We start from the raw sequence: 16,448 nt of genomic DNA, 5'->3' as shown, positions 1-16,448 counted from the left end.
TCCCCTTTTACTTGGGCGCCCAGGGCCACGGACCGGGTCACCGCTGCTGTGACATTCCCATCTGAGAGACCGGCCCGGTGCCGAGTACCCCACAGCCCTGGGAGGGCGACCCAGAAGCATTGGAAGGCACAGGCAGACAGGAGACATCCTGGAGACCACAAACAGGCAGCAGAGGTCCTGGAAGACCTACAACAAGTAACGGAGGTACTGGAAGCTGTAGGCAGACTGGAGACATCCTGGTGACCACAAACAGGTAGAAAAGGTACTGAAAGATGCAGATAGATGGGTAACAAAAGGACTGTAAGCCGCAGGCAGCCAGGAGATGTTCTAGAGACAGCAGACAGGGAGCTGTGCCCAGATAGACTAAAAGTCTTAATACCAAGACACAGCTGGTAGGATGTTCAACACATGGGAGTATGCTGGTCTACTTGCAAAGTCCGATGTGGAGAGGAATAAAATTTAGCGGACCAGGGTGTAGGGAGCAGAGCCCAGACCTGTGACAGGTGTTTAACACCACACAGCAGATTACAACCTTTCAGAGGTTTGTATACTGTGAAATTGAAGTCCTTAATAGAGTTGAGCGAATATCTTCGGTTCTCCGCTTATTCGGCAAACTATAGCGCTTGCCGAATAAGCTACAGCGGAAACCCGGCTTCCCGGATCGCGCCGGCTGAGCAGCTGTTTTTCCTCTCCTGAGATCACTCCCCCGGCCGACATGTACCGCATGTGCGAATAAATCAAGCGATATCTTCACCAGCTTATGGAGTGCGGTCTCTCTTTCCTTTTGGATATAATCAGAGGATAAGCAGAAATAAATTTAGAAGAAAAACTGATCACTTTTGACCTGGTAACATATCCTCTTCAACCCTAAGCTCATGTATTCTAGCTCACTGTTACTTGGGACATGTAAACAGGACAAGGCAAGGATCATATCTTCCTTGCTTTACCTGAACATTAGTAAAATGTAATTTGTTGAAATAAGTGCATAATGGTATAAAGCGGCACTAATAACAAATTTGTTGTAATGGGTGGTGTTAATATAAAGTATTACTAGAGGTTATTTATTAGATGCTCGTCATAAGCCCTAGTACTACTTTTGGTGCACTGTTGCACCCAAGTCATGAGGGTTTGCAGTTTGTACCTATCTGTGCCGTCTCGGAGTATTTTGGATACGTTGGTCTTCTATACCAAATGAAGCACATATAAAGTGAAACATCGAGAACTTCAGCCTCACTCCTTGATTTACAGGAGAAATATTCTCAGGAAGTTCAGCTGTCACAAATATCTTTTGGGCATTTACGGTACACAAGACGCCAGCAGGAATGTAGCACAACGTAGGCTTTGTGGCCGGGCTGAAGAGGTCTTCTGTGTTTAGTTATAAATAGTCAATTGAACCTGTAGGAAAAGGTCACTTTGTGTTTGACTAACCTATTAATGGCATCCTTATAAATCCGTAAATGCTGCCACCGAGTAACCTCCACACTTCCTATAGTGCCGTGGAAATAGCCTATATTATTTACTGTTTATTACAGCTTTGTAATTATTCAAGTTTTTTTTCCTTTTTTATCATATTGGTTTTGTTTATTTAATGTTTATGTTAAATGTGCCATTGTGGATATTCATGAAGGTCTTCTTTTTACGTAGACATACTCTTAAGGCCTTATGTGTATGTGATATATATAATCTGTAATATGTTACTTTTGGAAATCTATGATCCCATACCGTACATTTATTATTATATATAATCACAAGTTTATTTATTTTGAATTCATAAAAAAATTGTGAAAATAAAACCATAGAGTGTTCCATTACACTCATATTGTGAAAATCTTCTCCTAAAGAAGCATTTCTTTTGGAAGAAAAATATGGTGTTCCAAGGAGACCACTACACCAAATGGCAACATGTGTTTCAATTGACTTGGATCAAAAGTGTCTTAAAGTTGGATATATGGATATATTGACCTCAGTAAACAATGGGCTTTACATTGGGTAGCAACCAGCACCTTTGATGATCAGAAGGCCAGATCGAAGAATTAGATTTTGGAAAAAGGAATATCATAACCACCCAAGATCCAAAGATAGAGATGTCTTAGTGACCATTGGGCTTGGTGACACATCTTGCCATTTATTGGCCGCCTAAATAGGTAAAGAATGTCTTTGGGATTGGTGAGACACCTTCCCATTTATTGGCCACTTAAATAGGTAAATAATGTCTTTGGGCTTGGTGAGACATCTTCTGAACATTTATTGGCCACCTAAATAGGTAAAGTATGTTTTTGGGATTGGTGAGACACCTTCCCATTTATTGGCCACTTAAATACAGTAGGTAAATAATGTCTTTGGGCTTGGTGAGACATCTTCTGAACATTTATTGGCCACCTAAATAGGTAAAGAATGTCTTTGTGATTTGTTGAGACACCTTCCCATTTATTGGCCACTTAAATACAGTAGGTAAATAATGTCTTTGGGCTTGGTGAGACATCGTCTGAACATTTATTGGCCACCTAAATAGGTAAAGAATGTCTTTGGGCTTGGTGAGACATCTTCTGAACTTTTATTGGCCACGTAAATAGGTAAAGAATGTCTTTGGGATTGGTGAGACACCTTCCCATTTATTGGCCACTTAAATAGGTAAATAATGTCTTTGGGCTTGGTGAGACATCGTCTGAACATTTATTGGCCACCTAAATAGGTAAAGAATGTCTTTGGGATTGGTGAGACACCTTCCCATTTATTGGCCACTTAAATAGGTAAATAATGTCTTTGGGCTTGGTGAGACATCTTCTGAACCTTTATTGGCCACCTAAATAGGTAAAGAATGTCTTTGGGATTGGTGAGACACCTTCCCATTTATTGGCCACTTAAATAGATAAATAATGTCTTTGGGCTTGGTGAGACATCGTCTGAACATTTATTGGCCACCTAAATAGGTAAAGAATGTCTTTGGGCTTGGTGAGACATCTTCTGAACTTTTATTGGCCACGTAAATAGGTAAAGAATGTCTTTGGGATTGGTGAGACACCTTCCCATTTATTGGCCACTTAAATAGATAAATAATGTCTTTGGGCTTGGTGAGACATCGTCTGAACATTTATTGGCCACCTAAATAGGTAAAGAATGTCTTTGGGATTGGTGAGACACCTTCCCATTTATTGGCCACTTAAATAGGTAAATAATGTCTTTGGGCTTGGTGAGACATCTTCTGAACCTTTATTGGCCACCTAAATAGGTAAAGAATGTCTTTGGGATTGGTGAGACACCTTCCCATTTATTGGCCACTTAAATAGATAAATAATGTCTTTGGGCTTGGTGAGACATCGTCTGAACATTTATTGGCCACCTAAATAGGTAAAGAATGTCTTTGGGCTTGGTGAGACATCTTCTGAACTTTTATTGGCCACGTAAATAGGTAAAGAATGTCTTTGGGATTGGTGAGACACCTTCCCATTTATTGGCCACTTAAATAGGTAAATAATGTCTTTGAGCTTGGTGAGACATCGTCTGAACATTTATTGGCCACCTAAATAGGTAAAGAATGTCTTTGGGATTGGTGAGACACCTTCCCATTTATTGGCCACTTAAATAGGTAAAGAATGTCTTTGGGCTTGGTGAGACCTCTTCCAAACATTTATTGGCCACCTAAATAGGTAAAGAATGTCTTCTCCACTGGGCAACACGATTAGTCTGACTTACTCATCAGGAATCAGCTTTTGGTGTAGATATGTGTATTATCAGGAAATTAAGATGATGTGGTCATGCCCATGTCCCGAAGCCTGAATGGGCCAAAAAGACCTCTACCCTATTTAAGGAAGTCAATACTGAGAAGTTTGATTGTCAAGATGGTTCAGATTTTACAATGGTGCCCACAGCTTCTAATTATGTCTGTTAATATATCTTCACAATGAAATTACTAATTTTCTGCTATTTTTATTTATTTTTTTTATAGGTGCTTGGTCTGTATAACACCATCAACCCCGAAGCGTCAGCCTCGCCGTGTTGCGTATCTCAAGATTTAGAATCTCTGACCATCTTGTACTATATCGGAAAGACACCGAAAATTGAACAGCTTTCAAATATGATTGTGAAGTCCTGTAAATGTGGCTAGACTTTTAGGAACAGTATGTGTAGAAGTGGGATTTTAAACAGTAAATAAAAAAATCTTTTTTAAGGAAAAAAAAAAAGCGAAAAATAGGCCTTGTTCCCTCAGTGTTATATTCTTAAAAAAAAAAAGAAAAAAAACGGTACTAGTGTGAACTTTTTTGGAAAGTTTATTTTTAATAACTGGCAGAAACAATACATCACTGAAGGCTTTTTTCAGAGTTCTTAATATAATTTGGAGCGGAATATTACCCTCTCTCCCATACTATGATGTTCCTGTGTCAACGAGAGATTTGGGCCAATTTCTTGTTTTAGCCTGCCAGGATCAACCCAGGTTTCTTGAAATTAATTTTGTTGACCCATCATTTTTTTTCCCTCTCTGGTACTCTATTGAATACATCATGAGGTTTTCGGGGTTTTTTTTTTTCTCCCATGTCTCTACTGTTCTCAATGGCCCACTTTTTATTTTTGTTAATGTTTATAGTGTTGTCAACTACAAATACAAAAAGTAATAAGAAAAAAAAAGAAACAAAAAAGTAGATGTGTATAAACGTAGAATATTTGCCTCACGTAGAGTTTCCTCACTTATTCACAGGATCAAATGTCTCTCTCAATTTTTTTCTGAGTGTCTTTAAAAAAAAAACAAAAACATAAAATAATATAAAAAAGAAACACTGGAATAATGTGTTAGTGATATTATGTGAAACAAGAAAATAATGGAGATATACCATTTAGCAAAGTTGTATTTGTCCCGGTAATGCTCAGATTTTTCTTTGTTTTTATTTTTAGTTTCCCCAATCTTTTTTTTTTGGTTGATAATGAATCTTGAGCCTACCGTCATTTTTTTTAAATTCATAAGGTACAACATGGTTGCCGATAGAAAATAGGGTCAAAAATAAAAACAAAAACAAAAAAAACACAGAATCTGGCGACATGTCCAAGCCAACATTTTGGACAATAGTTTTCATCCTTACTTGGAAATGATAGACCCTGACTGATTGCTTCGGGCATTACCACTGTCTTCAGATATTTTTTTCTTATTGCCCCCCACACACCAACGTGGTGGTAAATTTCCAATAGATTATATATTTTCTATATTTGGTTCCACTGAAATAATAGCCATTTACAATAGTCCAACTTTTTTTTTCATGGGTCATGGTCAGTTGATAAGGAGAACTCATCCTTTTAGAAGTATTGTCAATGATCAACCTTGACCATCTAGGTTCTTCATGTGGTTAGTACATCTATGAAACGTGCTGACTCACAGGGTATATAGACCATGGAGGCTTTCTGTAGTGTGATGCCATATTAGACCCAACACTAAAAATGGAGAAGGCTGTTGGTATTGTACCCCACAAAACATTGAGAGCCAACTTCCCTTATGGATCAGAAGATCAAGAGTATATGGAGTCCAGGACTGGAAAACAGAAGAAAGGACAGACTTTTTGGTCTGCTGGAGTACTTATTAAAAAGGGGGTTCCAGGCATACAATATTGATGACCCATCCTAAGAATAAGTCATCAACATCAGATTGAGGTGGTCTGACCTTCAATACACCCAATTAGCTGTTTGCAGCCCCAACAGTGTCATGAACCTAAATGAGGTCTTATCCGTACACTGAAGTGGCCAATCTCAAGTGACTAGGTGCTGAGCTACAGTACCCAAGAAGGGCCACCACTTAGTGATGTATACTAAGGACATCCAGCTGTCTCAGGACCAGAAAACAGCCAAATACTTGTGGGGATTTCGGATATTGGACCCACATCAATCTGACAGGTCATACTATCGTGAGTCTGGAGACCCCTTACATGTGTTAGGAATATAATTGTTTTGCTAAAACTATGCATTTTAGGAAGCACAAGTACCACTTTTCAGGTCTACAAGACCATAGGGCTCGAAATGTGTCGTATTATTGAGACAATTATATTAACCGTATTTGAAAAAGATATCTTCCTAGTGCTGAAAGTCTTCGCAAAGCAAAATTCCTCTTCTGGTCTTCATATATCCTTGTATCATCATCACAGCACTCACAATGGTAAAGTACAGTACAGTTTCCTTCTCTGATCATGAGCTGAGGAATCCCCCCCCCCCCCAAAAAAGACCTTTTTTTGGACCACCATTGATTTGTTGTACTGGGGCACACCCTGGCCCCTTATTTCTGAGAACCATGGCCCATAGCAAATCAAAATCTTTCTGTTATTTTTCTCCTAAAATAGAATAAATTGAAGGTGTACTTTCTTTCTCCACTCTCGGTCCTTTCTCATATTTTAGGCTTCCGTAACAGATCTCAAAATTCCCTTCTGAACATCTATTTTCCGTTCAAAAATGAGCTCCAATTCTATTCTTTATCCTGTATCCCACCCCCCCCCCCAAAAAAAATATTTTAAATTCTCATAAAATTAGTCGTTGACTACGTGATTCTTCGAAATCCTTGTCTGAGGCATTTATATGAATGAATTAATGTAAATTTCATGTATTAAACCAGTGAAATATTTAATATTGCTGGTCTAATGGACAGACCTAATTATGATGCTGTATAGCTATGCTATGTGTTTGTTTTTGGGTATATGTAATTGTACCGATAGTATTACAATTTCTTTTTTTTGGGGGGGGGGGCATTGTGAAGCCAACCTTATTTGGAAACTATTCTGTAGATCTCTGTTGTAAACATTAATCAATAATTATGTTCTTTATGTGTAAAATGTACAATCATACCATATTTTTTTATACTCTGTACAAAACGTCGGCTATAGCAAATTTTTCATTTACAGTTAGGGCTCTTTTTGATTGCTCAAAAATTGATGATTTTCCTTGTAGCTGGCCAGTATGAGCGGAGTCCTATACATTGACTTGCACTAAAAATACATATTTTATGTTACTACATCTTGCTCAGAATTATGCCATAAGCTACTTGTTACCGTACTTTTTCCTTTTGAGCTTCTGCATGTTTCCAAATGGAACAAAAATTTTTAATGGTTTTACAGTAATGGATTTGAGATCTATTGGTAATTACACTGTATTTCCAAGATTTGGATAGTTAAGAACTAATTATCTGGAGAATGTAAAGATTTTTTGAATTTCAACTCCGAATTCATTTAAGTCTTATGTCAAACACCCCCCTTAAAAAAAAAAAAAAAAAAATAAAATTTCAGTAGAACAGACAATTTTTTAAAGAGGACCTCTCACCAGTTTGAGCTTCTTAAACTGGCCACATCATGAAATAATGGCTGCAGAGCTGGATACAATGCTGATGTTTTTTTTTTTTTCGTCTCAGTTACAAAGATATTAGCTTATAAAATTTACATGCTGATTTCTAATATAACCAGGGGTTGTGTTAGCAGAAAATCTTAGCTGAGGGGGCGTTTACTTTTTCCCTTGCATGACATTGACCAATCATAATCAGGCAGCCTCATACATGAATATAAAAACGAGGTGCCCAGAGAATGTACAGCCAGGCTTTCTCTGTACATGTAATGACACCCAGCTCTGCTCTCCTCCACAGATCACATGGATGTCAAACATGGATCGAACACCTCTCTGCATCTATTACAGGCATCCTGGAATAATTTCCCGATAGCTGGCACAGATTTAGAGTGGTGTATGTGACATGCTGCAGCTCTCATCTCACAGCACTGTCAGCTTTGCTCTTTTTCTCTCCCCCCACACTAACCGTGCCTTGAGATGAGTAACATGCTGCAGTATGACACATATATCATTTTAGATCTATGCCAGCTCTCAGGGCATTATTCCCCAATCCCTGCTATAGATAGGTGTTGATAATGACACACAGCTCTGCTCTCTTACCATCGACTTGTATTCACGGTAAGGGGCTAGGTTCACATTAGCGTACCGGGGCTCTGCGGAGGGCTGTGTACTTCCTCCCTGAAGCTCCGCCCACTTCCACACTTCTTCCGTTTAGTTCCGCCTACTTCCGTATGTGTCATGCGTACCTGTCTTTAACATTGGGTACGCAGGACATTCGGATATATGCGTTGTTTTGACGTGCCCGACAACTGCACGGGAATGCAACAAGATGCATTTTGCGCAGATGATGGGTGCGTCAAAACGACGCATCCGCATACATCCACATGTCCTGCCTTTCCCAATGTTAAAGACAGGTACGCAGGATGCATGCAGAAGTAGGCAGACCTAAATGGAAGAAGTGGGCAGAGCTTCAGAGAGGAAGTACACAGCCCTCCACAGAGCCCCGGTACGCTAATGTGAAACCAGCCTAAATGCCAGTAGTAAAATCTGTGTGTTTTATAATATGTCTTAATATAGCACACAGAAAAATCCAGTTCTAACCTTCTTTGAGGGTGTTTTGTTTTCTCCTGCATTATGTTGCCTGATTATGATTGGTCAAAGTCATGCAGAGCGAAAAGCAAATGCCCCCAAACAAGAATCTCTGCTAACGTCCCCCTTGGTTATAGTGAAAATCATCATCTAAGGCTGGTTTCACACTTGCATTGGGCAGAGCTGCTGAGGGCTGCATAGTTCCTCTGTTAAACCCTGCCAACTGCCGCACCTCTTCCATTCAACTCCACCTACGTCGTTTTGACGCTGCGCCGAACTGCGTCGAACGCAACATGTTGCATTTTGTTGCCTTCGGCGCAGCATCAAAATGACGCATGCGGAGGCATCCGCATACATTCCCATGGCCTGCGTTCCCAATATTAAAAATAGGTACGCAGGACGCATGCTGGCGTAGGCGGAGCTGAATGGAAGAGGTGCGGCAGTGGGCGGGGCCTAATGTAGGATCTACACAGCCCTCTGCAATTCTGCCCAACGCAAGTGTGAAACCAGCCTAAACTTTTCAAGCTAATATCTTCACAACAGAGTTGAGAATTATTTTTTTAAATGTCTTTTTATTCAGCTCTGTAACCACTATTCCAAAATGTGGCCAGTTTAATATGCTCAAACTGGTGAAACGTTCTCTTTAAAGAAAATTTTGAGTTGTAGAATCTTAGGAGCAGGTATGACTGGGACCTCCAAGCTCAAAACTCTTGATATTCCTAGATATTGGCTTTACAAAATCCTAAGTGACTGAGGTTTTCTTTATAAATTTAGTGACAAACAAATATAAATATGAAGGCTAACAAGTGACCCCTTCAGCCAAACCCAGAAAAAATTCTACTTGGCCAACCCAATAACGAGGTAGTCTTTTTACACAAGAAGTCACATTGGTCAAGTCCTTCTGAGATTTTTCCCTAGATCTAGGAAAACCATGAGCAAATCACTCAAAGTTTAGTCTTTCTGCAGTTTGGTATATTTACAGTAACTTTTTCTTGGTTAACTTTCAGTAGAACTTCGTGAAGTGTCTCTACTTAAACTAACCAACTAATATGGGTTGGCCGGCCATCCTGGTTAGAATGATAGTAATGAAAAATCAGGTGACTTTCAATTAAATATCTGATATTAATTCACACTCTCTAAACTAGCTTGGACAGTTGATTAGATGTTAGGCCATTCGGACAGGGCAACTACCAAGTTGCATGTAGCTGAAAATTCGGGACACATAGAAGCCTACAGGGCCTCATTGTATCTTGAATGCCTTTGATGCAGTTCCAAAGATTCTATAAAGAAAAAATGGAGTCCATTGGATATTTTAGCTTAAGGTTCAATCACCTTTGATCTTAAGTTGGGTATATTTCACCTGAATAGACAAGAGGCCGTGACCATTTGTCAATCAGGCTACATTTTGGGTAATAACCAGCACCTTAGAAGGTTAGAAGGGCAAATCAATGGATTTAGTATTTTGGGAAACGTTAAAGTATAGTGATGTTTTTTGATTAGGTGCTCTTTTGCGAAGTTATTCTACCCTAGAAACATGGCAAAGGCATGATAAAAAAAGTCATACAGAACTATTATGGAGCCTCCGTATAGCATTGAGAATATGGTTCTTTCATGTACAGGTGGTCTCATAGCTAATATCGTGGGGGTGGTCTTCATTTTCTTACACCGGATTCCCAAAAAATGAAATAAATTATGGAGTCAATAAATTAAAACTTACTAAAAATTAAATTAATTTAAATTTTATTTAGGAATTGAATAAGTTTAAAACTTTTTAAAACACAATTTTGAAATGAGAAATTTCTGAACATAAAACCATTCTGTTTTTTTTTTTTAACTACCTCGAATTATTAAAAAATGTAAAAAAGTATTATTAATTTTAATATTTTATCCTTTTTTCTTGCAAAGTGATCAAACCAAAGTTCAATTTTTTTTCTCCAATTTCTTTTTATTTTACACAAGTTATACGATTTGTTTTATTTATACAGGTAATGCCCAATAATTCTCAATATCGCCAAAATACCCGTCGATGCATCAGCTCACGATTATACGCTCTACAACCTACAGAAATACTTTGAAAAAAAAAAATTGTTTTTTTTTTTCTTTTCAACTATGTAAATAGTTATAAATATGAGCAGGAACAAGTGTAAGTGATTTATTGTCATTTTTTTTCACTTTTTTTTTGTTTTGTTAGGAAGGTGCAGTGAATATACCATATTTCAGTCGTTACTGTGTAAAATATTTTATAAAGGGCCGAGATGCACCATATAAACAGCAACAACCTATAAAGGGTGTATTTAATTTTTTTTTTAACATGAACTTTAAAAAAAAAAAAAAATATATATATTATTGACTTGACCATTTTTAGGACTTTTTGTTTGACTTCCGCTTTCCAGGAAATACGCCAAGTTTTCAGTAATGCAATTTTGAAGGGTTGAGATGATTAAAGAGAGAAGCAAATGAGTAATGGCTACTGGTGGTATTTTGGATAGCAAAGGCTTCTTTATTTTGCATGTCAAAACCATTACCCTGCGGTGGATGCAATTAAATGTGAGTGAAATGGATTTCTTCAAAAGTGCATTGTTTAGTAATTTAATTTTTTTTTTTCTTACCACTTCTGAATTTCTGTGTTTCCATTTGGATTAGGTTTATTTTTTTTTTCTTTTATAATGTATGTTTTTTTTGTTTTTTTTTAATTAACAAATAAAAAATGCTAAAAAGAAAACTAAAGTTCATTGTTGGAGCGTTTTCATCAGCAATACACCTGTATAGACCGTGTAGGAATAAATATACAACCAGTTCAGCTGTATTTTTAACTGATTATTATGTATTTTAACACATTGTATGTTTTGTTTTCGTGGTGCTGTAGTGGTAAATAAATTATTTCAGATGTATTATTGCCTGATTTTTGTTGCTATTTATATTATCATTTTAGTCGTCGATTTCTTTTTACGCTAAAGTCTGCATATTAAATGGAATCTGTCACCCATTTTTCTGAATATGAGCTCATTTTTCTTATCTTTCAAGTTACATCGGGCGCTTATCTACAGCATTACAGGATGCTGTAGATAAGCCCTTGATGGCGGTGCCGACAGCTTATATTTGAAAAAAGGAGTGAAAGATTCCCTTTAAATAACTACATTGATAAAAGTATGTCCCCCCCTCCACATCCCACCTCCAGGAGCTTTTCTGACCTACCATTCTACATCCATACACAAATATGAAGTTGGTCCCTGTCTTTTTACTCAGGCTTGGCCTGGCTCATGGGTGAACAGGAAAATCCTCCGGTAGGCCTCTGTGGAGCAGTGCTGATGAGCAGTACTATTGCATTTGATTCACTGTTTGCAAAAAAAAAAACATATTGTGGAGACACGAAGGTCAGCGGGTGCTCTAGTCTGCTGGTTCGAGACTGCATGGACCAGGGATCTTCCCACTGAACGCCAGCTATTCTTTTACCATGTGCATAATACTACTCAGACAACACGGTGAGGGTAAAACAGTGTGGCAATACTTTATTGAACCATAAAACAGGCAAATAACACATAGAACAGTTCCAGCAAAAACCCAAGATGGTACAAATTACAAAGTCTCACCCTTCCGTTGACTTGCTGGGATTAGAGTTGCTTGCAGGGTCAACTACCCCCACTTTTGGGCTGGAAGGAGATAACGGCAAGCTTAGGAAGTTCACCAAAAGCAGTGAGGTATGTGGCCGGGTGATGGTCCCAACCTGGATTCTTCCAGATGTCGCTGAGGGTGCAGCAATGGTCAATGGAACAGATCTGTGTTCTTCCAGCTGGGGCCATGGTCCCCTAAGCTTACATCCTGAAGAGTCACTTGGAACAGAGCTGTCCTCCAAGCCATCATTCACGGGTCAAGGGGAAAGGGTCATGAGGTTACCCCGCATTAAAGGATAAACTGTAACCAAACAATGTTTGCAAGTCAACAAACTACATGGGCTGGTATAATGTGTAATCAACATATCAGCAAACAATTGTTCAGTGGCCCTGCATCCCTGTTTTGCAAAAATAACAGTACAATAAACTGTAGGAGCTGATATAAGAGGTAAATAACAACCATTCATCAATTTACAATTATCAATTCACCCTGCAAGAAGAGTCAACATGAAGATAACAGTCCATGCCTCCTGGATGGCCAAAAATAGACGTCTGGATAATTAATGACATCACAAAAGACCCATCAAGATGAAAATGGCACAAAAAACTGTTTGAATATACAAAAACACAAAGAATCCAGTATACCATGCCAGTATATAAAATGTACAAATTTTATTGACTCAATTACAGAGTATATATACATAAGAATAATACACTCACAATGTAGATAAAATTCATTCAAGGTCACTATTAAACCACAATTGGGGTTAGTAACAACAAAAAGCCTGACCTACAGCCATTGTAAACAATGCTTCAATATTATCCCTAAATTACCATCTAGATCTCAAGTGCCTGGTATATTATATGTCCACCCATGGCATAAATATGGGGTATGGTAATAAAATGAGCACTTACATATGAGGTGGTCTGCAGGATGTGGTCTCCCCAAGCGCCCCAACGCGCGTTTCGTCCCTTCATCAGGAGGCGAACGCTAGGGGATAGGGGTGGAAACATTATATAGTATGGGCCCCCAATGATAGGAGCGCTCTCCAATTACTAGAAGAAGTTCCGTGTCATGTTAAGGTCACTTCCGGCATTGTACTGCGTGCGCGCCTCCAGCATCACTCACTCATAGACACCATGATTTGCGGCCGTGGAACACAAGCGCAGAATGCCGTCATGGAGACGGCGCATGCACCCTGTCCCTATAATAGAGCTAATGGAATACCCAGGAACACTTCCCGTCTGTTTACCCCTCCTGTACCTCGCTGTCCATAGTGTGAATGACCTCCGTTTTGCCCGACTCTGAGTTTTCTGTCTTCTCTGAAAGCAGGACGCTAAGCCCCGCCCCCTTGCAGTCACATGACCGTAGGTCCCGTGCCGGCTTGCTAAACTTCATCACTCAGGTCCTGTGCACCTATATTTTCTGGCTATCCTGGTTCCCAGGGGTCCCTACAGTGCGGGTGAGTCCCTGCTCAGTGGAGGCTGTATGCCGGCGCTGTCAGGATCCTGATAACTGGAACCGGGAGCGTGGTGAGAGGTGGGAATGCTGCGCATTTCAGTTTTTGAAAACATGTTTCATGTCGGCCCCGGTTCTTGTTCAACCGGACCCGTCTGAACCATTTATTGTTGAGGTAGATGCCTCAGAGGTGGGGGTGGGGGCAGTAATGTCCCAGGGACCCGCCACTTTGACCAATTTAAGACCTTGCACCTTTTTCTCAAAGAAATTCTCTCCTGTGGAGAGAAACTATGATGTGGGAAATCGAGAACTTCTGGCCGTTAAGTTGGCCTTTGAAGAATGGAGGCATTTTTTGGAGGGGGCTGTCCATCCTATAACCGTAATTACGGACCACAAAAACCTAGCTTATATTGAGTCAGCTAAGAGGTTGACTCCTAGACAGGCTAGATGGTCACTTTTTTTTTCCCCATTCAACTTCTCGATCACTTTTCGGCCAGGGTCCAAAAATGTCAGAGCGGATGCTTTGTCACGCAGTTTAGATCCAGTGTCCCCCCCGGAACCTCCATCCTCCATTCTTCAGCCTGGGGTGGTGGTGGCAGGTATTTCGAATATGTTGGAACGAGAGATTCGGGAAATCCAGTCTCTTGCACCGCCGGCTAAGCCGGTGGACAAACTTTTTGTGCCAGCTCAGCTGCGCCTTAAGGTCCTCCGGGAGTTCCATGACTCAGTTCTGGGTGGACATCCAGGGATCTTGGCTACTCGGAAGGCCATTGCTAGAGTATTCTGGTGGTCTGCTTTAGCCTCTGATGTTGGGGAATATGTGTCTGCTTGTGATGTTTGTGCCCATGCAAAAACCCCCCATAACCGGCCGGCCGGGGAATTGGTACCACTGCCAATTCCTGAGAGACCATGAACGCATTTGTCCATGGATTTCATCACCAACCTTCCCCCCTCCAAGGGTAATACCGTCGTCTGGGTTGTGGTGGACAGGTTTAGTAAGCAGGCACATTTTGTACCTTTGGCAGCTCTACCTAATGCGGAAACATTGTCCAGATTGTTTGTTGAGCATGTGGTGCGGTTGCATGGGGTACCCTTGAATGTGGTGTCTGATAGAGGAGTGCAATTTGTTTCCAGATTTTGGAGGGCTTTTTGTAAAAGGTAGGGTATTGGTCTGTCCTTTTCATCTGCTTATCATCCAGAGACTAATAGGCAGACCGAGCGGACCAATCAGTCTCTGGAGCAAATTCTGCGTTGCTTGACCTCAGACCGACAAGATGATTGGTGTTCTGTGTTACCGGTGGCTGAGTTTGCATTTAACAACCGCGTTAACCAGTCTACGGGTGCATCTCCCTTTTTCTGCAATTATGGTTTTCATCCTCATTTTGGAGAATTTTCCCATTTGAATTCTGGGTGTCCTGGGGCGGATGAGACGATCCAGCGGTTGGGGGAGGTATGGCGAGAGGTCCAGAGTAATATTACGAAGGCCCAGGACAAATTTAAATTTTTTGCAGACAAAAAACGATCCGCTGGACCGGTGTTTCAGATTGGGGATAAGGTATGGTTGTCCACCAAGAATATAAGACTCAAGGTCCCCTCTGCGAAGCTTGGACCCAAGTTTATCGGTCCTTATGAAATTACCGAGGCAGTTAACCCGGTGGCTTTTCGGTTGCGTCTCCCACCATCTCTGCGGATTCCAAATGTTTTTCATAAGACCCTTTTGAAACCTGTGAGGTCCACTGGGGAGGGATCATCAGCTTCCCCAACACCGGTTTTGGTAGACGGGCAGTCGGAGTACGAGGTAGAACGAATTGTCGACTCCAGGTTGGTCCGTCGTGCCCTTCAATATCTGGTACATTGGAAAGGCTACGGTCCTGAAGAACGCTCGTGGGTTCCTGCTCGATCGGTTCATGCGGATCGGTTGGTCCGGGCCTTTCACGCCAAGTACTCTGAGAGACCTGGGGGTCCAGTGGCCCCCCATTGAGAGGAGGGTACTGTCATGATCCAGGACGGGGTTTCGCTTTGGCCCATCCTGGTCTGACTGGGGGTTAATTGTTCTGCCTCTCCCTGGCAGAGGGCGGCTATTTAATGCTCACTGGACCTAGGTCCGGTGTCAGTTATACTCCTGCCCTCAGCTGAGTTAGTTGACCTTGTGCGTACGTGTGCCTTGTGCCTGATATCTTGCTTGTTTGGTTTTGATCCGGTTCTGTCCCTGTTACGAGTTCTGCCTGTCCCTCTTGTACTGCACTACCTCTCGTGTATGACTCTGCTTGTGACCCGACTTCTCTCTGCTCGTCCCCTTGGTACCGCGTCGCCCTTTTGTGTATGACCTTTCGCTTTGTCTGACTTCCCGTCTGTTTACCCCTCCTGTACCTCGCTGTCCATACTGTGAATGACCTCCGTTTTGCCCGACTCTGAGTTTTCTGTCTTCTCTGAAAGCAGGACGCTAAGCCCCACCCCCTTGCAGTCACATGACCGTAGGTCCCGTGCCGGCTTGCTAAACTTCATCACTCAGGTCCTGTGCACCTATATTTTCTGGCTATCCTGGTTCCCAGGGGTCCCTACAGTGCGGGTGAGTCCCTGCTCAGTGGAGGCTGCATGCTGGCGCTGTCAGGATCCTGATAACTGGGACCGGGAGCGTGGCGAGAGGTGGGAATGCTGCGCTGGACGTCAGAAGGTGAGAATAACGTTTTTTTTTTTTTCTATTATTTTACAGCTGATATCTGGTCTCCCGCCTGTCACACGCATCGATGCCTGCTGGCCAGCGGAAGATCAGCGACGAAAAAAAAAAGGCCAGAGGTTTCTTGCAGCGATCAGCGATACCGGCAGGGGGGGCAGTCGCTGATCGCTGTCACACACAGCGATCTCGCTGGTGAGATCGCTGTTGTGTCACAAAAGTTGTGACTCAGCAGCGATCTCGCTAGCGAGATTGCTATGTGTGACGGGGCCTTAAGATTTCCCATCTCTGGAACTAAGAGGCCGACCCCTGA

The 16,448-nt window shown here is 41.2% G+C and overlaps 1 protein-coding gene across 3 annotated transcripts in view; it reads left to right on the top strand.

The window, feature by feature from the left end:
* Positions 1 to 11,282, top strand: part of TGFB2 (transforming growth factor beta 2) — a 130,855-nt gene extending 119,573 nt beyond the window's left edge. For all 3 annotated transcript variants that reach the window (XM_073553337.1, XM_073553336.1, XM_073553338.1), the window contains one exon: positions 3,947 to 11,282. In XM_073553337.1, coding sequence (XP_073409438.1) covers positions 3,947 to 4,105 — 159 coding nt within the window. In that variant the 3' untranslated portion in view covers positions 4,106 to 11,282. The remainder of the gene's footprint in view (positions 1 to 3,946) is intronic.
* The last annotated feature ends 5,166 nt before the right edge of the window (positions 11,283 to 16,448 follow it).

The sequence above is a fragment of the Dendrobates tinctorius genome, unplaced genomic scaffold, assembly GCF_039654945.1.
Source record: "Dendrobates tinctorius isolate UK_male_01 unplaced genomic scaffold, ASM3965494v1 ptg000201l, whole genome shotgun sequence".
Taxonomy (NCBI): Eukaryota; Metazoa; Chordata; class Amphibia; order Anura; family Dendrobatidae; genus Dendrobates; species Dendrobates tinctorius.
This window is presented reverse-complemented; position numbering and strand designations above follow the sequence as displayed.